Source organism: Narcine bancroftii, chromosome 7 (genome assembly GCF_036971445.1).
Source record: "Narcine bancroftii isolate sNarBan1 chromosome 7, sNarBan1.hap1, whole genome shotgun sequence".
NCBI lineage: Eukaryota > Metazoa > Chordata > Chondrichthyes > Torpediniformes > Narcinidae > Narcine > Narcine bancroftii.
This window is the reverse complement of record NC_091475.1, coordinates 175931356-175953435: the sequence shown is the minus strand read 5'-3', so window position 1 is coordinate 175953435 and position 22080 is coordinate 175931356. Positions and strand designations below refer to the sequence as shown.

At 39.2% G+C, this 22080-nt stretch overlaps 2 protein-coding genes across 6 annotated transcripts in view; one reads left to right on the top strand and one right to left on the bottom strand.

Moving 5' to 3' along the window:
* LOC138739419 (mitochondrial intermediate peptidase-like) overlaps positions 1–22080 on the top strand; it is a 128229-nt gene that overhangs the window by 44127 nt on the left and 62022 nt on the right. For all 5 annotated transcript variants that reach the window (XR_011342228.1, XM_069891409.1, XM_069891410.1 and 2 more), the window contains exons 11-15: positions 6205–6358; positions 10497–10574; positions 12717–12921; positions 14230–14339; positions 21432–21506. Coding sequence is in view for 4 of the 5 variants with exons in the window: in XM_069891409.1 (XP_069747510.1) it covers positions 6205–6358; positions 10497–10574; positions 12717–12921; positions 14230–14339; positions 21432–21506 (622 nt within the window). In the remaining variant the exon portion in view is untranslated. The remainder of the gene's footprint in view (positions 1–6204; positions 6359–10496; positions 10575–12716; positions 12922–14229; positions 14340–21431; positions 21507–22080) is intronic.
* LOC138739420 (putative nuclease HARBI1) overlaps positions 1–22080 on the bottom strand; it is a 53132-nt gene that overhangs the window by 4447 nt on the left and 26605 nt on the right. The window lies entirely within an intron of this gene.

Below are 22080 nucleotides of genomic sequence, written 5' to 3'. Positions count from 1 at the left end.
TCAAGATCTGAATTGTACAAGAGCTCTTGAATGGAGTCCAGGTTCATGTAATATCATCTTAACTGGTGTATATTAAGCAATTAAACACAGACCTCATTTTGACAGGCAGGATAGTGAAGGATTTGTGAGAGAATTTTCTCTGCAGACCCATATATTAGTTGGAGTCTGTGACAACCACACGAAAAGTCCCGAAATAGAATGAGAAATGTTGACGTGTTACACCCAGAATAGGATAAAATTTGGGGGGGGGGGGGTTTAATTTCAGTTCAACATCAAAAGTATCCAAAAATGACTGGCAGTTGAATGTTATCCTTGTCGTACTAAGTGCATAGTTTGTGGCAACTGCGTATTCTCTAATTTATTCCATTGCACTATTTTACCGACCAGAACACATCAATTTCTACCCCAAATTTTTAAAACTACAGTTAGCGTCCTGCATCCTGGGCTAAATATTGCTGGGAAATGCTGATAGTTCTATATTGAGCTGTGAACAATTATCCCCATAAGTGACAGGAAGCATGGGAATTCTGCATGAACACTGAGCTCACAAACTTGATGATTGTTTTTCTCTGGGGTTTCCTGAATGTGCTGTAATGATGTACTTGGCTCAACACTGAATGTTGCAGTTCTCCAGCAGTTTGTTTTGGGAATCTGCCACATTAGACCTGATTGCAGCAGCAAGCCCCTTCATTTAGAAGGGACCTAGAGCACTAGAGCCCAGTCCAGGCTCTTCAGCCCTCGATGTTGTGCATATTAATAAATAAAGGATTTTTAGAATTAGTTGCAATTGTCATTTTCTTTTTAGCTTTTCTCAGGTTTCTTATTTCTTTATGGCATAGGAGAAGTCCATCAGGTCCATCCAGTCAATGCTGGATCATGGAGCAATAGCGTCATTTTCACTTTTTTCCCCGGGAAATTATTCTTTTTCATGTGCCCATTTACAACTTCTGTACCCATCCCTCAAATTGTCCTGATGTGTACCCACACTGCTAATTTACCTATTATCCAGTGCATCTCACTGCCCCCGTGTCTCTTTTTTGACTTAAGTTTGCATGTTCTCACCATAACTCTGTGGATTTCTTCTAAGTGCACCAGTTTTCTCCCATATTTTAAGCATGGCAAATTGTTGGGTTAATTGGTGGCTGTAAAATAGTCCATGCTTGAATTGTGAGAATAGCAACATTGACAATAAATCCACTGTACCACTCTAAAAATAATCATACATCGTGTGGTCCAAAGTAAAACACAGAAGTCTGCAGACACCATGGATGAAGTCAAAACACAACAGTGTAGAAACTCAGCAGGTCAAACAGTGTCCTTTATATAGTAGAGATAAAAATACATAACCGATGTTTCAGTCTTGAACTTTTCATCAAGGTACGGAAAAATGTCGGCAGGCGTCAGAACAAAAAGGAAAGGGGGAGGCGTAGTCACAAAGGCAATAATTGGAGAAGGGAGTGAGGGCACAGCAGCAAGGGTAGGAGGGTCTAATTTTAGTTTAAATTAAAATTTTAAAGCTCAAGTTTTTAAAGGTTTCACTGAAAGTCTCTCTTTGATCAATAAATCACTGTCAAGAATATAAATTTTATTTGTTTTATTTAGGCACTGAATTTTTGTTACTCACCAATTCTCCTGCATCTGGAATGGTGTCAAAGAACTGGAGAATAACGTGTTACTGCCATGTATGAGAAAGGAATTAAGGATAATCCCAATAATTCCAGAAATCCAAAATGTCCTTCAAAAAAAGGTGCTTCCTCTCCACAGCCATCATTTAACCCTTATCTGCATCTCCTCTGTTGACCGCACATTTGCCCTGGCACCCTTGCCCCTCAACATAACAAGATCAGGATTTTCCTTGTCCTCACCTTCCACCCCATCAGCATCCACATCCAATGTATATCCTCCACAATTTCCATATTGCCCAGCTTGCCCTCCGCTTTCTCCAGGCACTATTTTCTCTCATTCACTCATCCCTTCCCATTGGTTCCTACACCTGTGAATGCATGAAATGCTGCACTTGCACCCGGACCTCCTCTATCACCACCATTTTGGGCTCCAGATAGTCCATCCAAGTGATTCTGCAGGGGTCCCTGACTGAATCTGGTGCTTGCAATGTAATCTAATGTTCATTGAAGAGGCTGGACACAGTCACAGATGTTTAATGTAGTATCTTCCAGTGGCCAATTATTTTAATTCCACACATCATTCCTTTTTCAACATGTCTGTCCATGACCTCATGCGCTGCCAAACCAAGGCTATCTGCATATTGGAGGAACAATGCCTTGTATTCTGTTTCAGCACTCTCCAGTGCCAGTTAAACCCCTCCCCGAGTTTCTCTTTCTCTATCCCTCTGTCTCTTCCAGTTCACTGTTCCCTTCCCTCTCCTATCAGAGAGCTACCTTTTTCCTCTATTATCTCAATGTTTTCTCTTCCACTTTCTCTCCTGTATCCACCTACCACCTCTTGCCTGTAAGCCTAAACATCTCCCCTGCTCCTTTCACCCTCCTAACCTCTTCTTTTCTCCCCTCTCCCCCTCCCCAACCACATTTTTATTCAGGTACCTGCCTGTTTGGTTTTTTTTGCTCATAACGTGATGAAAGGCTTGGGCCCAAAACCTTGGTTACCTTTTACTTCCTATAGATGGTGTGACCTGCTGAGCTTCTCCAGCACATTTGTGTATTACACTTAACTCCAGTATCTGCAGACTTTTTTGTTTAACTGACAAGAAATTTATAGGATTGGGTGCCTAAATTTGCCAGGATAGATTAGAACAGTGGTTCTCAGCATTTTATTTCCCCCCTCTCACATACCACCTTGACTAATCCTACTAACCACAGAGCACCTATGGCATGGATAAAAAAGGTTGAGAACCACTGGATTAGGGAGACTGGGACTGGTTTCTTTGTACAGGAGCAGATTGAGGGAATATTTGGTTGAGGTGTTGAGAACAATGGGCCTGGATGATGGGAGATTGTTCCCTGAAGTAGAGTACTGAGAGCTAGAGGTTCACATTTAATGAAATGAATTATGAGCAAGATAACAAAAAGCCTTTTAAAGAAGATCTGAGATGTGTAATACAATATTGATGTGGTGGAGGCAAATTCTGGTAATAATATAAATGCATGGTGAAAAAAAATTGCAAGAATACAGAGACTAACATGGACAATACGATTAGTGTAATGATGATCACAGAGCCAGCAAACCGATTTAGAATCTGGCTTGTCTGTAAGGAGTTTATATGTTCTTATGCTGTGTCCACCAGGTGCTGAGATTTCCTTCCACATTCCAAAGATGTATAGGGTTAATAGGTCACATGGGTGTATTGGGGTGGCATGTGCTTGTGGGCCGAAGAGCCTGTTACTGTGCTGTATCTCTCAATTTTAAAATGTTAATTTAAAAAGGAGTTTAAAAGGCCACTGGGTGGAACTAGAGAACTATTCAGTGCAAACATGATAAACCAAAAGCTTGTCTCCTATGTTGCAGCCATTCTATTATTCCATAATTTCTAATGTTTAAATAGAATTTTTTTGGATAATTTCAATATTTTCTTTGACTTCAACAACCATCCTTTTGGAAATTGCATTGTAATCCAATTTAAGAGACATGTAAGAAATGTAACTGTTGATTCAAAGCTGAAAGGTTCAAAAGTTCCTTTTATTATCGTGTAATAATACATATAAAAATGTATTACAAGATGTATTTCAACTTTTGTCTGCTATAAGGGAAACAAAAAGTTGCCATGAGCATTGCTTGGCACCTCTAACAATCAGAGAAAGAGAAGCAAAAGAGAGTCCCTTCAGAGGCACGTGGATTCGCCTTCACCACTTCTGCAGTCGCACAGATCCCAGTTCAGAGCTGATTAGGAAATAGCATTAGGCTGCATTTGTGATGCTGGTTAAGACAAATGCTGAAGGTTTTGTTTCTCCTGGGTCAGTCCTGGTATTAGCCTTTGTATGTGTAAATAAATTTGAGCTTGGGTATTGGAAGTGAAATCTTAAATTTAATAATATTAAGATACATTTTTCAACTGTTATTAGACCAGAAAAACATCATGAAAACATGAACGACAGCAGAATAAGCATAAAGAAATAGATGTAAATAGCTGTTAAACTGAAAAAGATCAGTAGTTTGTGTGCAAAGGAAACATAGATGAGATGATACCTGTGTTAGGAAATGTTGGCTGCTGCAGATCTGCATGAGCAGATCTTTCCAGAGATGGGAAAGGAGGTATAGATGATCGGGTAGTTTGTAAACTGGTGTTCTCCTTTTGCCTTTATGCAGGCCTCCTTGGGAATGCAATGTAAGAACTCTTGCTTCTCATTATCATTCCAAATACCAGTTTTCTTTTTTGTGCTATTATGGACCAGGTGCATGGATTTCCAAGACTTTTGGTGGTGATTTGGAGTTTTTTTGGGGGGGGTGGGGGTGCAGCTTTAAGCCGTCTATGAATCTTTTCATCCTTGTGCCTGGATTTGCCTTCCTTTGACAGTTTGGAATTTTATCTAAACTCTGATTTCATGTGGATGATGTGATCTGTCCAAGAGTATAGCAGGGCTTTAATCTGGGATATTGGGCAGGGAGACGGCACTGACATTAGCTTGCTTATTCTTCAAGTTAAATTGAATGGTCTTGCCATTACCTTGGTGTTAACAAGTCCAATTGTAGAGATGCATCTATACATGAGAGAATCTTTAAAAGCTTGGGATGGAAAATAAAAAGGATAAAGTTAGTTTAGTATTTAAATAAGTCTATAAGATGGCCGTAGCCATTGTTCTCCCTTTCAAGAACTTTAATAGAAATTCTTGCTATAACCAGCAATAAAATCATACCAGCATAAGTTTTTATTGATTAGCCCTATTCTACATAATTCCTTTTATCTACCTTTGGTCCAAGATATTGGATATACTCAGTGGCTAATCTTTTCTAGATCTATATATTGACCAAAGTTTGGCTTCTTTTGAACAAATTATCTATTAAATTTAAAGTACCTAAATATAATTTTTTTTTTGTTATTTACAGATTAGGAGCTTCTTAAATTTTGTTACATTGAAGCTTCCACAGGATTTAGATTTTAACCTTATTTGGGAAGTATATAATTTTAAACTTAATCACAAAGGATTGCTCACTGCCTTTTATGAACTGCTCTCAAGATCTAGGGGTAGTTCCCTGGGTGGTATTAAGAAATTATGGGAACAAGACTTTCAACAACCATTTGCCAAAACTAAATGGGATTCCATTTTGAAACATGTTCACTCATTTTCTCTTTGTGCCACCCACTCAGTAATTCAATTTAAAGTAGTCCATTGAGCACACTTTTCTAAGGTTCAGTTAGGTAAATTTTATCCTAATGTTACCTCTAAATGTGAAAAATGCATAACTGAGGAAGGTATGTTTTGGCTATGTCCTCTCTAATTTTTGCCAAGGGGTATTTCACACTTTATCATTAGTCCTTAATATTAATTTGACTCCTAGCCTTTTCATTGCTATTTTTGGAATGACTTTTTCACAATCCCATGTAGTGGCTTTTGCTTCCCGAATTGCAAGAAGGGCTATTTTGCTGGGATGGAAAGATGCTGCCCCTCCCACTCATACTCAATGGTTGTCAGATGTGATGGGATATCTTTCTCTAGAAAAAAAATAGGAGTTCTACTACGGCAATGGATCTTAACTTTCTCTTTGGGGACCTTTTTCTCAATTACCTTCAAAATTTGTCTTTTTTTTAATGAATAGCTATTATTAGTAGTGAACTCCTTAATTTGGCCAAGCACCCTCGTGGGGGGGGGGGGGGGGGGTTTGATTATTAGTTTAGGAATATATGTTTTTTAACTTTTTTTAAAACTTTTTTCCATTTAATAACATGGGTTCTTATGTACCCTGTTTATTGATACTTGATACTTGTAACTTGATATTAATTTACTTTATTGCTATATGTAACCTATGTATTTTGCATATATTAAACCCAATAAAAAGAAAGAACCAACAATAAAATTAGTTCATTGTGATAGAGCAGTTGGTGCTTAAAATAAGAAAACATAATTAAATTTTTGCACACCATTTTTATTTTATGAAAAGCAAATTATTATTTGCATCATATTTGGCATAAATCAAAAAATGTCTAATTATGTCTACTCTCATACCTCTTTTATTTATGGGTTTAAAATATATAATTTTAAAATTATTATGTTCCCATTGATATCATTTCAGGTTTAACATTGAACCTAGTATTTATAGCCCATTTTTTTCTTTGGGAGCCTGCATGGATGGATTAAATCTACTTTTCACAAAGCTTTTGGGTATCTCGCTGCATGTAGAACAACCAGAAAAAGGTGAAGTTTGGTGCGATGATGTTCGGAAGCTGGTGAGTGCCCATTTAAAACAGAGACGTGAAGTAATTTCTTGAGCCAGAAAGTGGTCAACCTCTGGAATTTGCTGCCACGTGCAGGTTGTTGGATGTATTTAAATTGGAGATTAATAGCTACCTGGAAAGGCAGTGTATCAATGTTTATGGGGAGAAGGCCGAGTGGGAGAATAGATCAGTTATGATAGAATGGCAGAGTGGACTCAATGGTCCAAGTAGCCTATTTCTTTTCCTATATCTTATGGTCTTTGGTCTTACCAACTACTGATAATAAAGATCCTGCAATTGACAGCTGAGATCTAACTTTTTGAAGTTTAATTTATTGCCAAGATCACAAATATTAGTCAAGTCAGACTTCAGATATTGGGAGATGTATTCATGAAAAATTGGATAGGGATTTTACCAAGGCATATTTTTTTTTAAAAATTAAAAATTTATGCTTATTTTGCCCATAAGACACAGGAACAGAATTAGGCCATTCTGCTTCACCATTAGAATCATGGCTAATGTATTTTTCCTCTCAATTGCATTCTCCCAGAAATCTTAATAATCAAGAACTTAACAACCTTGCTTTTTTAATATTTTGGTGAAGTTTATAAATAGTACAAGCTTTGTTTCCTTTGTTTAAAACAGGGGTGGCCAACCCTTTAATTTTTAATTTGAACATACAGCACGGAAAGAGGTCATTTCAGCCCATGAGTATGTACTGGAGGCACAGACTTGAAGGCTGAAATGGACTGTTACCGTGCTTTATGTCTAAATTAAAAAGTTGGCCATCCCTGGTTTAAGAGATCTATTTTCTTCTTTGATCAGTTTCTCACAAAAAAGCTAAGTGCACAACTTTCCTTTTTGTTCCCTTGTTCACAATCGCGCTAAATTACACTTGAGATTTTGGGCTTCACTGACTTAAAGCTCAAAACTCTAGGCTGACCTTCTGCTGTTAAATGTACACATTTTCGATGAGATATTGAACTGAGATATGCCATTTTCAAGGGGTAGTGAAAGATCCTAAGTTACTTTTCTATGTCTTGACCAAGATTTATTCCTCATTTAATATAACTGACACATTACCTGGTCATTATCATATTGATGGCTGAGGAATGGCAGAGTAATGGAGCTGTCCCATGCCTCCAGCAAACTTGATTCCGTTTTGATCTCTGGTGCTCTCCATGTAGAGTTTGCACATTTTCCCTGTGGCCCAAACAAATCTACTGGAGAAACTCAGTAGGTCATGTGGCATCAGTAGCTGGGAAAAAAAATGGTTGATGTTTGAGCTGAAACTCTTCATTGGACTAATGGAAGTTGGTACAGGAGCAGTGCAAAGAGGACAGGTTGGGAGAGGATGAGGCAGGGGCCCCACGTGAGGTTGGCTAACCTTGCAGAGGTGGAATATAACAGATGCAGAGGAGTGGCAGATGCTAAAGGGAGAGAGAGAGGCAATAAAAACAAACCAATCAGGTGGAGAAAGATGAGATGTACAGAGTGGAGAGGGTGATTAGAAGACAAAGGCTGCAGAGCTGGAATCCCATAAGTAGAGACGGTGAGCTTGGTGAGGTGAGGCAGATGGTGGGAGACTCGGTAGGGAGTAGTTGGGAAGGGGGTCAAAAGGGGTGGATGGGAAGAACAGAAAGGATATAGAAGAGAGTTGGGCTCGTTGCCTGAAATTAGAAAATTCTATGTTCATACCATTGGGGTGTAGACTGCCCAGGAGGAATATGAAGTGATGTCCCTCGTTTATGTTGGTCCTTGCTCTGGCAGTACAGACAGGAGTTAAAACAACATGCAAACAGGAGCTCAGAATGTAATTGCTCTATGAAATTATCCCCAAGAATGCATTTGGTCTTACAAATGTAGCAGAGACTACATTTGGAGCACTGAATGCAGTGGATGAAGTTAGGGGAGGTGAATGTGAATTTTTGTCTCGCGTGGAAGGGCTGTTTGGGACCTTGCACATTATTGCCCCATCTGAATCCAAGCATCAAAATCTTTGAATCGAATGTAACCTCTCAAATTTATTATCCATCCCTCCAGAAATTACTTGTTTAAATTCCTTTGATTAGGTTTATATTGATTTGGATGTCATAAAAATCACTAATGAAATTTTGTCCTGATGACACTTATCACATTTAATTTTGCTGACTATACTATCCTCATAGTCTATTCTTGGCTGCTAACCTAGCACAAAAGAACTCTACTGATTGCAAGGTTCCAATGTTAATTAAGCATTTATAGACAAAGAACTACCATATTTTACAGTGTACAAGTTGACCAGCAGATAGGTTTTCCCTCCCCTTCTTTTAGCCTCATTTTAATGGTTTTATGGTATATCCGGCGTATAAGTTGACCCCATTTTCGGGCTGTCTGGGCCTCCCAGCAGCGACACAAATTTTTTTTTTAAAACACACCAATCACAAATAACAAAGCTGTAAATTACCATAAGTGAATTTAAAAAAAATTTTTTAAACCCTCAGCCTACTGGGCAGGAGCAGCAACCCCGTTCTCCTAGCTAGAGTGGCAACCTCGGCCTACGTGGCAGAAGCAATAATCTCATTCTCTGGAGAAGGAGCATCGACTTAGTTCTCCTGGCGGGAGCAAGAACCTCCTGCTGGGAGAACAAGGTCGCTGCTCGTGCTCCAGAGAACGAGGTCGCCACTTTTGCCAAGTGGCAGAAGCAGTGACCTCATTCTCCTGAGCTGGAGCAGCGACCTCGTTCTCCCGGCTGGAGCGGCAACCTCGGCCTACGTGGCAGAAGCAGCAATCTCGTTCTCCTGAGCAGGAGCAGGAACCTCACTTTACCAGGCAGGGTTGGCAACCTCAGGCTCCTTGGCAGGAACGGTGACCTTAGGCTCCATAATTGTAGAATGTCTGGATGGGTTGCGGCGGCGCCTGGCGATGGAGCGGTGGTGCCGATGGTGGGGAGGTGCTTCCAGGGTCGACTTGTACGCCGAATTGGCGTCAAACAGTTTTTGACCTGAATTTAAGGTCTTAAAAGTATATCTGGCGTATAAGTCGACCCCCATTTTCTGTGATTTATGACTCATCTTGTATGCTGAACTATACAATACCTGCCATGAATTTACTTCCCTCACTTGGATTCCACAATGTAATTTAGTCCTACCTATGGTGCCACCTGGTAGCAGCATCTGAAACTACAGCATTGCTTCCAATTTCTTTCGCCAGCACTCAATTTATTTCTCTCCTCTTACACAGATATCAAGCTACTTGTCTAATGTATGGTTCTAGATGAGCAGAAATTTCAGTTTAGCTCAACAGTGGGACAGCCAGAATCATTGATTTTAGTCCCCATCACGAGGTAGAGGGCTCGCAAAATTGTTAAAGACTCCTATCACTGCTGTCCCTCTCCCCCATGCAGCATCTTCCAGCTATTCCAATTGAGAAAGAAATCCAGGAGCATCAGAGCCAGAACCACCAGGCTGAGAAACAGTGAGACTGCTGAATGATGGATGAACTGCTATTTATTGAACAATATTTATTTATTCATGTATATGTATATACATATTGCATAAGTATAATTTTTCTGTATGTGTGTCATGTCTATGTGTGTTTGCATGGTTTTGCACTGAGGACTGGAGATCATCATTTTGTTGTGTTGTTCTTGTACAATCAGATGATAATAAACTTGAACTCGGATTCCCTTGTGTCTGGCTCCAATAATCTTCCTTGCAATTATTCTGAAATAAAGAATGTTCGTAGACATTGGAGTTATGGGCCAACTTAAAGTTTTGATTTGTAGGGTAGAATAAAATTATATAATTAATGATTTGAATTATAAAATGTATTCAATTTTAACATTTTAATTTTTTCCATATAAAATTAGCAAGTTACCTTGAACTATATATGAATTTTGTACTTGACTTATTGTTTATGAATTGGTTTTAAAAATGCATCAATTTTGATGTTCCATTTTATTATCAATGAGAGTAAGAAAGATCTTTAGGTATTTATATTGTTTGCCTTCAGAGATTGCCATAATTTTCAGATAGGGAAACTGCAAAGTCCAACTTGGTCCCTATTTATTTGCACCTAGCTTCATTGTCTAAATAAACATTTATAGATATTGATTGTAAGGTTGATCTTTAAAGTGAGTTGCGCTGAAATTTTGACATTCCTCCTCTAGGCTGTAGTTGATGAAACTGAAGGACTTGTGGGATACATTTACTGTGATTTCTTCCATAGACCTGACAAACCTCATCAGGTAAGTTCTTGGCTGTACATTATAAAAAGGAGCAAAATAAAATGCTGAATGAACTCAGTGGGTCAGACAACATCTGTGGAAGCAAATGGATGGTCAACATTTTGTACTGAAATCCTGCTCCTGTCTTCCTCCACTTATGCTTTCTGATGCACTGAGATCCTCCACCATCTGATTGTTGCTTCAGATGATCACATTTGAGTCTCTTGTATTCATTCTCTGTTGTTTATATTTTGTACCAAACAATTTAATTTCTGCAAAAAATATAATTTGGAAATTATAACTTGCTTTGCTGAGAATTTTCTTAAAGTAAATGACCATGGAAAAACTTTTGCCCCCGCCCCTCCAAACCTCTTTGTGTGATGGTTACTAAAAAAGCTTCAAAACAGAGATTGATACCAAATTGCTATGTGATGACATTACAGGTTATAGAAGCATGGCATATAGGTGAAATTACAGTACAAGTGAGCATGAACTCATCAACTCTTCAGATTCTGGGGCCTCAACAGCCAAGACCAGTAACTTGCTTCATGAATTTGCCACATCTTTAGGTTGAGTACCACTGCATTTTAAAATAATTATTTTGGAATGCATGATTGTAAATGAAACAGCTGAGCCTTGGTGACGATGACAATTCAATATATAGATAGAATTTGCAATGACAATTAACTATCTTTACCATAAATAACTTCAGATAAACTCTATGAATGTTGTGTACAATTCAGGGCTTCATTATCTTTTTTTTTTAATCTTGGAAAGTACAAGTGATTGATCACAGATTTACATGTATAGGCTGGGTACAGTTTTTTTTCCCACTACCAATAAGTAGTAATACTGCCTAGCCCACAGAAAAAAACATCATAGGGTTGTACGTACGTCATCTCATGTATGTACTCTGACAATAAATATGAAATCTGACAAGGAAAAATACATCAGTCCAATAACCTGTTTGATGTTGAGGGAAGGAACTACGACAGGAATATAGGTTATTTATATCTAAATGTTCATGTTACAACTTGCATTTCTACCAGTATGTATTTTACCCACTGGACAAAGTTCCCATAAAACATTAAAAATGTTGTAAACTGGAAGTTGCAAATCATCTTTTGTTCTGTTGCCTGAATTCAAGTGACAGCCATTAAAGTTTGACTTGCCTTCACCAGTGTTTTTCAAACTTTTTCTTTCCACTCGCATACCATTTTAAGTAATCCCTTACTAATCACAGGGCACCTATGGCATTAGGGAATACTTAAAATGGTATGTGAGTGGAAAGAAAAAGTTTGAAAACCACTGTTTTAATCATCCTAATTGACTCATTTTGTGCACGGTTTCATAACTCCAAAGGAAATGGACCAATGACAATTTTTCTCAAGCAAAATATTTCAGTAACAATTGGGTCTAGAACAGTGGTTCTCAACCTTCGCTTCCCACTCACATACCACCTTAAGTAATCACAGAGCACTTATGGCATAGGGAATACTTAAGGTGGAATGTGAGTTTTAAAACAAAGGTTGCCCACCCCTGCCATAGCCCTTGACAATGTTCATTGATGAATTCTGGATCTCATTTTTCTGTTTGATGCTTTAATTTAAAACCTCAAAGCCTGAATCCTAGATTTCCTCACATTATTCTTGAAAGGTCATGCAGATGGGACCCAGGACAAAGCATGGATTAAAAAAAATGCAATTCTTTCAAAAGTAATGGAATAAATTAAAAACTTGTATATTTTACTTTGCATTTAGAGTTTTCTTGTGGCAAATCTAATTTATTCAAGTTCTCAGAGTTCAAATGTTTCTGATGTAATGCAAGTTAAGGTATAGGAGGAGAGTACTCCGTCACAGACTGACTTTAGAATTAAAAACTTGAAAATCAAACAGTATGTGTCAAAAGACGGTGGATGATTTTTAAGATCAATGACCTTTTATTCAGTGATTTATTTTTATTTCAAAATTTGCAGCATACACAGTAATTAGCATTTAAAAATGCTTGAAAAATGTATCTGCAGTTGACATTTGCTATTTAGGTCCTTTGTACTTTAGTTTTGTTGCTATAGTCAGTAGTTCTAAACTGCCATATAGTTTCTTGGCTGTGAGAATTGCTTTATTCCAGAGGTATCACAGAAAAATTAATATATCTTCACTTAAGGACTGCCACTTTACAATTCGGGGTGGTCGATTAATGGAGAATGGTGAATATCAACTTCCTATTGTAGTACTGATGCTTAGTCTGCCTCATCCAACAATCTCCTCCCCAACACTTCTAACCCCTGGTATGATGGAGAATCTCTTCCATGAAATGGGCCATGCCATGCATTCCATGTTGGGTCGAACAAGATATCAACATGTAACCGGTAGGTTATTTCCACTTGGAATATTAATAAAAACATCTTAATAAATAATTGCTTGGTTTTTTTTTCCTTGTAAAGCAACTTGGTTGATATATTTGAAAGGCATAATTTTTATGATTGTGATATGGGAATTTTCCAGTTTCATATCAAAAGTTTAGGAATGTGAAATAATATCTCCCATGTTTTTCATGTATCATAATATCTTTTTTTTTGCATATTCATGAAGATAATTTGATTTAATCATCTCCATTAATAGCTATGAAGCAAGTTCAGTAAAATATTGTGAAATATTTTGTGTATATTCCAGGTAATATTTTTTAAGAACTCTACAGAGTTCCACATTGAAAAAATAATATTAACAATTTATATCGAAAATCCAATTGCTTTCTTAGATCTGCAGATGACTTCCAACAACCTTGTCATGGAGTACATTGTTTTCCTGTAACAGCACCATACAATTTTTGTCAGTGTTTGAACCATGGTGTCTACAGATGTTTTACTTCATAATTTTTGTCCTTGAGTTGGATCTTCTGCTTAAAAAATGGAAGATGTACTTGGCTATTACCTATTTAAAGGGTGGATGTTTGAGGTTCCTGAGAGCAGCTCTTCAGCTGTTTGAGAAGCTTGAAACACCTGCTGTACACCCGGGGATCTTCTTGTGGTGCACAGGGTGTGCTGATTTTCCAAAATTTAGGCTGGAACATGTCTGCTCAGCCCATGTCAATTTAACGCTGTATGTCCAGCAAATCTATTGATTTTAATGGGAAAAGTGAGCTGCCAGGATAAAAACAAAAGATAATTTCATGCATCTTTGATTAGATTTAATGTAAATGTTTTATTTCAATTGTTTAATTACATTTAATGATATTTTAAGTAACTTTGAATGTTTATGAATGTCTTTGACAGGTTGTTGGTGTTTTACCAGCTGTCAAAACTGTTCTGGGTAGGGAAATGCTATGCAAGTCAGTCCCCTTGTACATTAGCTAGGACCTAGTTTCCCAGTAGATGACTGAGCATGCAGCCGTGCTCCAAAAATGAGTGAGTTCCAAGGGCAGCATGCTAGTTCACAGGTCATTTGCAGTGTTGAGAACACCAGCTATGTTTATGATTGCAGATTTTGTTATAATAATTTTATTTTTTAAAACCAGCCTTGTTCATGTTGACCAGTGATAATAAAGGATCATTGATCTGAAGCATTCTATTTTGGTCTTTACAAATGGTGCTAAATATTTTCAGCATTTCACTTTTCACCTAGTTAGTCCTTTGATAGGTTGTATTTACTGTGGAGGTTTTATTTTTTTTTACCCCTAGGTACAAGATGTCCAACAGATTTTGCAGAGGTTCCTTCGATTTTAATGGAATATTTTGCCAGTGACTATCGAGTGGTGAAGCAGTTTGCAAGACATTACCAAACGGGAGAGGTAGGGGGAAAAAATGAGTGTAACCATAATTTGATTTATTCAGTAATATTCCTTACTAAATGACAAGAGCACAATATTAATACAAATAAGAAATCTCATTGATTTAGAGAATGGAATGTCAGCGCTACCTTTGCACTTCCTTCTCATTAACACTAAGGAATCCAACAAACAGTTTTCTTCTGAATATAGGACAGAATTTTGGAGTACTTGGTTTGGCACACAGGGTTCCTATGCAATCGTGGGCCAATTGCAGAGGACCAATTAAGTGTGTCCTGGGAAGTGGAAGAGATTTGAATGTTGAGTAGCAGATCTGGATAAACCGGGGAGCAGGTAACTTCAGGGTTTCATTACTGTTGGTCACAGCTACAGTGATGCAGTGTGTACATTTTCATCTCCAGTGTCAACCTGATAAATTTGTTAATTCTGTGGTTTGATGTTTTTGGTGTCAATAAAGAGTACACATTTCCCTGTGATTAATCATAAAATTTCATCAGTGTTTATTCCCTGCCAGCTGCAGGTTCCATGCTACATCGTAATTTACCTTGAATGTGAAATGTATCACCGTTCCTTCAACATAATTGTCTCAATCTTGGAACTGTTTACCCTCCCCATCAAAATGCCTTCAAGAAGAACTGCTTTTTGCCTGTGAGCCTGTGCTCCCCTCCTCTGCCCTTCCCCACAGGCAAAAAGCAGTTCTTCTTGAAGGCATTTTGATGGAGGGTAAACAGTTCCAAGATTGAGACAATTATGTTGAAGGAACATTCAAGATAAAGTACGATGTAGCATGGAACCTGCAGCTGGCAGACGCCAGTCTGGTTTTTGCACATATCCTGAAGAAGGGCTCAGGCCTGAAATGTCATAAATATATCTTTACTGCCTATGGATGCTGCAAGACCTGCTGAGATCCTCCAGCATTTCTACAATTGCAGCATTTGCAGACTTTCATGTTTCACTCCATTCATTTGCTCCACTGTAAAATATCTTTGAGCGAGCAATACCTCCCATGAAGAAGTTCTCCTCCTCTCTTTGAAGGGAATTCTGTGAGAGCCTCTCTCATTGCTCTCTTTCTTTGCATTCCAGGTTGCTCACAAGCTCTACGACCAAGTACTCACCCAGACTTCTTTCACAACCATGTGTCCTTCCTGGTTACTTGAGCTCAGTTTCTGGGCCTTCCATTTTCACGCTCACATGGATTTTTGGTACATGGGTTGCATTGACTGTGCTCTCTTTTGCTTCTCTAGCCGTATCCCACGGACCACCCTCACTTCGATGCGTAGATACCAGCAGTCCTTCACTCTCTCGCTACCACAGCTCTAAACCACACTCGCTATGACCTGACATGGTTCTCCCTTGCCCCTCATCCTCCATTGGATCCACACATTAAACGTAACAGTTCTACACTCACCTCGTGTCCATTAAGAATTGAAAGTTTGCCTCTCTTAGAGACTGCAGCCTCTACAACCTCTGATGCACATATCCACCTCAGCCGCAGTGGCCCACTGGTTTGTGCCTCCATTGTGTACTCTCACACTGGCCCAAGCAGTGTGAGCCCTTGTTGTGAACTCCCATCCTGGCCCCGGCGACCTACAGAATTGAGCCGCCAATGCAAACTCACACCCTGGCCCCTCTCACTCTGGCCTCTCTCACCCTGCCTGCCCAGTGACTTCCCCAAACCTCTCCTTCCTCCCTTGGATCCCTCTGACCCTCCACCTCCTGATCTATCCCATCCTCCTCCTTCCCACCACCTCCTCCCTGCCACCCTCCACTCCAGTGTCCATCATTCCAACCTCTTCCTCATTTTTGCCATCCTCTCTGATCTTCCCCTCTCTGAGATGGAATGTTCTGTCCTTAGTAAAGGCCTCACCTTCATCCCTCTTCACCAACACCTCAACAAGGTCCACGCACACCATGATGCTGAACTCTTCTGTCAGCTCAGTCACCATGTCTCCTTTGACAACCAGGATTCTCCACCCCACCCCACTACAGACCTTTTCTCCTACCTTGAAACCTTCCTTCTTCTCCTGGACACCTTGTCCTAGCCTTCTGCCTGCTTTAAACCTTTATATTTCCAACTGCTGCTGAGACATCAACAGTCTCTACTTCACGACTCCCCTCACATTTTAAATTTGCTCCTTCAAAACGCTTTGCCCTCCACTCTCGGCACCAATCCAGACAAGGGTTCCGCTGTTGTGGTGCAGTGCACTGACCTCTATCTGGCCAAAGCCAGATGACAATTCTCAGACATCTTCTCTTACTTGTATCTTCAACAGCACCCCTCCAAAACTCATCAATCCACCCATCTCGTGCACTATCTCTGAACTTATCACTTCCAGTCATCTCTCTTTCACTGACTCCAAGTTTATTGTTTCCCCAGTCCTGGACTGCCCAATTTTACCTCCTACCCAAGAATAAGATTGTCCTAAAGACCCATTGTTTCTGCGTTTTCCTTCCCTACCAAACTGGTGACTACTTACCTCGATTTTGTTTTGTTGTCCTGTCCTACATCCATAATACTTCACATGCCCTCTGTCATTTCAGAAACTTCCAGTTCCCTGAACTCGACTGCCCCATCTTCACGTGGACATCCAATCACTATACACTTCCATCCGCTGTACCGAAGGCCTCAAAGCCTTTCATTTATTCCTTTACAACAGATCCAACCAGTCCTCTTCCACCACCACTGTCCTCTGGCTGGCTGAACTTTACCTCACCCTCAATAACTTCTTCTTTGACTCATCCCACTTTCTCCAAGACAAAGCGGTAGCTGTGCCCAAGCTATGCCTGTTTTTGTGTTGGTTAGATTGAGCAATCCATACTACAAGCCTACTCAGGTAAGGCTCCTCAACTCCTCCTCTGCAACATTAATAACTACTTTGGTGCTGCCTCATGCACCCATTATGAGCTCGACGACTTTATCCATTTCACTGCCAACTTCCACCCCAACCTAAAATTCCCTTGCGAGTAACACTTTCCCCATCTCAATCCCCCTGACTCCATCTCTTGAGACAAACTTTTGCCAGACATTTTCAACCCACCAACTCTCACAGCTACCTTGACTACAACACACCCTGCTTCTGTAAGGATTCTATTCCTTTCTCTTAATTCTTCTGTCTCTGTCACATCTGCTCCCAGGATAAAGTCTTCCTTGCAAGATCATCTTAAATGTGCTCCTCCTTCAAAAAAAATGTGGTTTCTCCTCTACTACCATCAACTCTCCCTTCACCCAGATATCCTCCATTACTCGCACATCTGTCCTGGCTACCTCTGCTCCAATGTGCAACAAGGACATGATTCTCCTGCCCATGAGCCTCAGCGAACAATAAATTCTCCTCCACCATTTCCATCACCTACTACACAATCCCACCACCAAATGCATCTTTCCCTCTTCTCCATAAAACATTACAGCATAGGCCCCTTCCAGTCTGTGCCAAACCTTTTTTTTTGCCTAGTCCCATTAACCTGCACTCAGTCCATAGCCCTCCATATCTCTCCCATCCATGTATCTGTCTAAATTCTTCTTCAATGTTAAAATTGAGCCCGCATTCACCACTTCAGCTGCAGCTTGTTCCACTCTCCCACCACTCGCTATGTGAAGTTCTCCCTCATGTTCCCCCTAAATGTTTCCCCTTTCACTCTTAACCCATGTCCTCTGGTTTATATCTCACCTACCCTCAATGGAAAAAACCTACCTATGTTTACTCTTATCTAACCACCTCAATTTTAAGTATCTCTATCAAATCTCCCCTCATTCTTCTATGCTCCAGGGAATAAAGTCCTAACTTGTTTCACCTTTCCCTGTAACTCAGTTCCTGAAGTCCTGGCAACATCCTACTAAATCTTCTTTGCACTCTTTTTATCTAATTGATATCTTTCCTGTAGTTAGGGGACCAAAACTACACATAATACTCCAAATTTGGCCTTACCAATGTCTTGTACAACTTTACCATAATATTCCTAACTCCTGTACCCAATACTTTGATTTATGAAGGCCAATATGCCAAAAGCTGTCTTTACAACCCTATCCAACTATGATACCACTTTCAGGGAATTATGTATCTGTAATCCCAGATCTCTCTGTTCCTAAGTGCCCTATAATTTACTTTGTATGTCCTTTCTTGGTTTTTTCTTCCAAAATGCACACCTCACACTTGTCTGCATTAAATTCCATCTGCCATTTTTCAGCTGGTCCAGATCCCTCACAAGCTTTGAAAATCTTCTTCACTGTCCATAACTCCTCCAATCTTTGTGTCATTGCAAACTTGCTGATCCAATTTACCACATTATCATCCAGAGCATTGATATAGATGACAAACAACAATAGTCCCAGCATAGATCCCTGAGGTGCACCAATTGTCACAGTCCTTCAGTCTGAGAAGCAATCATCCACTACTACTCTCTGGCTTCTCCAATCCAGCCATTGTTGAATCCAGTTCACTACTTCACCATGAATACCTTGAATTCCTAGCACCTGAACCTTCCTGACTAAGCTCCCATGTGGAACCTTGTCAAAAGCCTTACTAAAGTGATACTCAGCTTCTTCCTCTCCCCTTTTTTAAATTCCAATTTCTGCCACTCCTCAGGTCACTTGTCCTCTTTCTCCTATCAGCTTCATCCTCCAATCAGTTTCTTTCTGCTGTCTTGCCCTTTCATAATTCTGACTATGCCCTTCTTCACCTTCTGTAGGGACCACTTCCTCTGTGACTCCCTCGTCCTCTCCTCCCTTCCCACCAATCAACCCCTTGGCACCTACCCCTGTGACCACAGGAAATCCTACACTTGCGCCCACGTTTCCTCCCTTACCACCATGTAGGGCCTCAAACAGTTCTTACAAATAAAAGACACTTCATTTGTGAATCTGCAGGAGGCATCTACTTCATCTAGTCTCCTGTTTGATCTCCTCTATATCGCAGAAACTGGGCGCAGACTGGAAGATTGCTTCATTTAGCACTTCACTCTGCTGCAATAGCAGGCTCTCCCAGTGGCAACCCATTTCAATTCCCTGCCCCATCCCCATCCCCATGCCAACATATCTGTTCATGGTCTCGTGCAATGCCAGAATGAGACCACCTGCAAATTAGAGGAACACCTAGAATTTTATCTGGGTACCCTCCAATGAGATGGCATTAACATAGCCCTCTGGTTTCTCTTAGACTTCAATTCCCCCACCTCATCCCATCTTTCCTTGCCCTATCCCTATTTCTCCTTTCCTCTATATCCCTCTCTCTCCCTTTGTCTCCTTGATTCCAGTTCTGCATTCACAGTGCCATCCCCTCCCTGATCAATTCTCACCTTTTCTCTTCTGTCCTCCTATCCATATCTAATTATTGCCTTTTGATTGTTGGCCTGTGCATCTCCCTCTCTCCTCTCCCACCTCCCCCATCGCCTCCCTTCTCCCCAGCCTTTTTATTCAGGTGCCTGTCTGGTTTTTGTGCATACTTGAAGGGCACAATCCCAAATCGTTGGTTATATATCTTTTTCTCCCATGGTACTGAGGGACCTGCTGAGTTCCTCCAGCATTTCTAACTACAAGCACAGTGTCGGCAGACTTTCATGTTTCATTTCAAGAAGAACTGCAGTAGTTTAAGAAGGTGACTTACCACTTTGTTCTTGAAGGTGCTTGAGGATGGGCAATGAGCATTGGCTTAAATTAATACAAAAGCTCCCTAAAATTATTTCCTAAAATCTTAACTATCTACATTGTATTGTGTATTATGTTGTATTATGAATTCTTGGATATGTGCATTACAATCTTTTTTTTGATCTCTAAAATTATTTTTCATTTATCTACAGTAATTAGCTAATGTTAGTTTGACCATTCAGTACCTATGTTTTCTGAAATATTTTATAATCATGCAAATTTCAATATTGTGTACCTTGTATCAAAAATATGAATTAACAATATGTTCCAACTGGTGCCTGAAAATGGCACCAGTTTAAGACTGGGGATATGCTATGAAGCTTGGGATAAAATTAGTCAATGAGTTGCCAGTTAGTTATTAAAGAAAATCCTTCATAAAGCTTTAGTGTGGACGATGATGTTGGCTGTAAACAATTCTTGCAGGACTCTTTTGTCATACCCCAAAAAGTGCTGCACTTTTGTAGTATTTTTCTCTTGTGAGTTATCTTTTATTCTATTTTAGTTGAGAGAAACTAGGATGATTGTTATACATATGTTCAATTAGGAGAGAAATTTCTGTAAGAAAATATCATTACCAGAATTAGATGGTTCTGTATTTTTAAGCAGTGCTAGAAATGGATGCAACATAAAATTTAAAAATGGCAAATGTAGTTTATTTCTGGTGCTGCCATATTTTAAGTTAAGCATTAAGCAACTAATCATCGTCGTGGTTTGGATCATCTTTGGACTGATTGAGCCAATTTGTTGATTGTAGGAGATAATTAGATACAAGAATAAGGGAAGAACATTTATATTAGTATCTTCAATTAACCCCATTATAATTATAGTTATCAACATGTTTCTGTTTCACCTATGAGAAAATTGTTTCCAGGTTTCCTATATTACAGCAATGACTACAATTCAAAAAATACTTAATTGGTTGTAAAGTACATAAGTGGCATGAATAGTGCTTTAGAATAATTTGTTATTTTTCTCTTGGAAAATTAAAATGGTGAAAATATAAACAAATAGAACTTTTTTTAAAAAATGCAAAAGAGTAATTCTGTTGCTTTTTACAGGGGAATATCAGTGCTAAAGTTGTCAATTTCCACAGGAATCATACTTGTGACTATTTGCTATATGAATGTTTATATTTTTGTCTCAATCTTAATTTTTTTTCCTTCACGGAAAGCAGATATCATAGGTAAGTGTCTCTGAACTGAGGAAGATGTTAAAGGTCAACCACGTTAATAGATCTGGATTTATAGAGGTTAGACCATGCAAGGACAGTGGATTTCTTTCCCTGAAAAATAAAGAGAAAGGTGTGTTAATTGTCCATGTATGTAATTGGAAGTTAACAAAGAGTTTTAGCCTTGCTTTTTACACTACAATCCAAAAGAAATAAAATAGTGGAATATTAATGTGAAGGAGGTTGTTATGAATAACTAATACGCACTTTTAAAATCCCTTTTCAGCCATTACCTCAGAACATGGTATCCCGGCTCTGTGATTCTAAGAAGGTTTGTGCTGCTGCAGACCTTCAACTTCAGGTAGGTTATTATTGAAGATTAAAGGCTTCCATACTAATCCAGCATGCAAGTATTATATTTGACTAACCTTAGAGAGTCAGCACTAATTCCACCTATGGAATTGCATTTCCCGACTGATTAAAGACTTCTGTACACTTGTGAGGTACTCCATGCAGAAAAAAAAAGGATGGTAAATCAGGACTGGAGGCAACTATGATCAGAACATCACAGAATACATACAGCATGGAGGAGGTCTGTCAAATCAATCCTCCCAGCTCTCTGCCAAAAACACTTTCACTTAAGACACTTATCTAGTAGAAGCCACAGTTATTGATGCTTAACCTACTGCTCTCAGGCTTTCTCTTGGATTACTTTTGATTGTTTTGCCATATAATTTCTTGATCTCTTGGCCAAAGCGAACAACTCTACTTCATGTCAGTATCCTTCCTGATTTTTATCATGTTCCCTTATTACCTTTTTTGATTCCTGTAAAATAACCCTAGCTGCTCATAACAACACTTGAAATTATTTTGATTTTAAATAAAATGTGTGCCATATAATTTATATTAACCACTTTCTCAACCTGCCCAGCCAG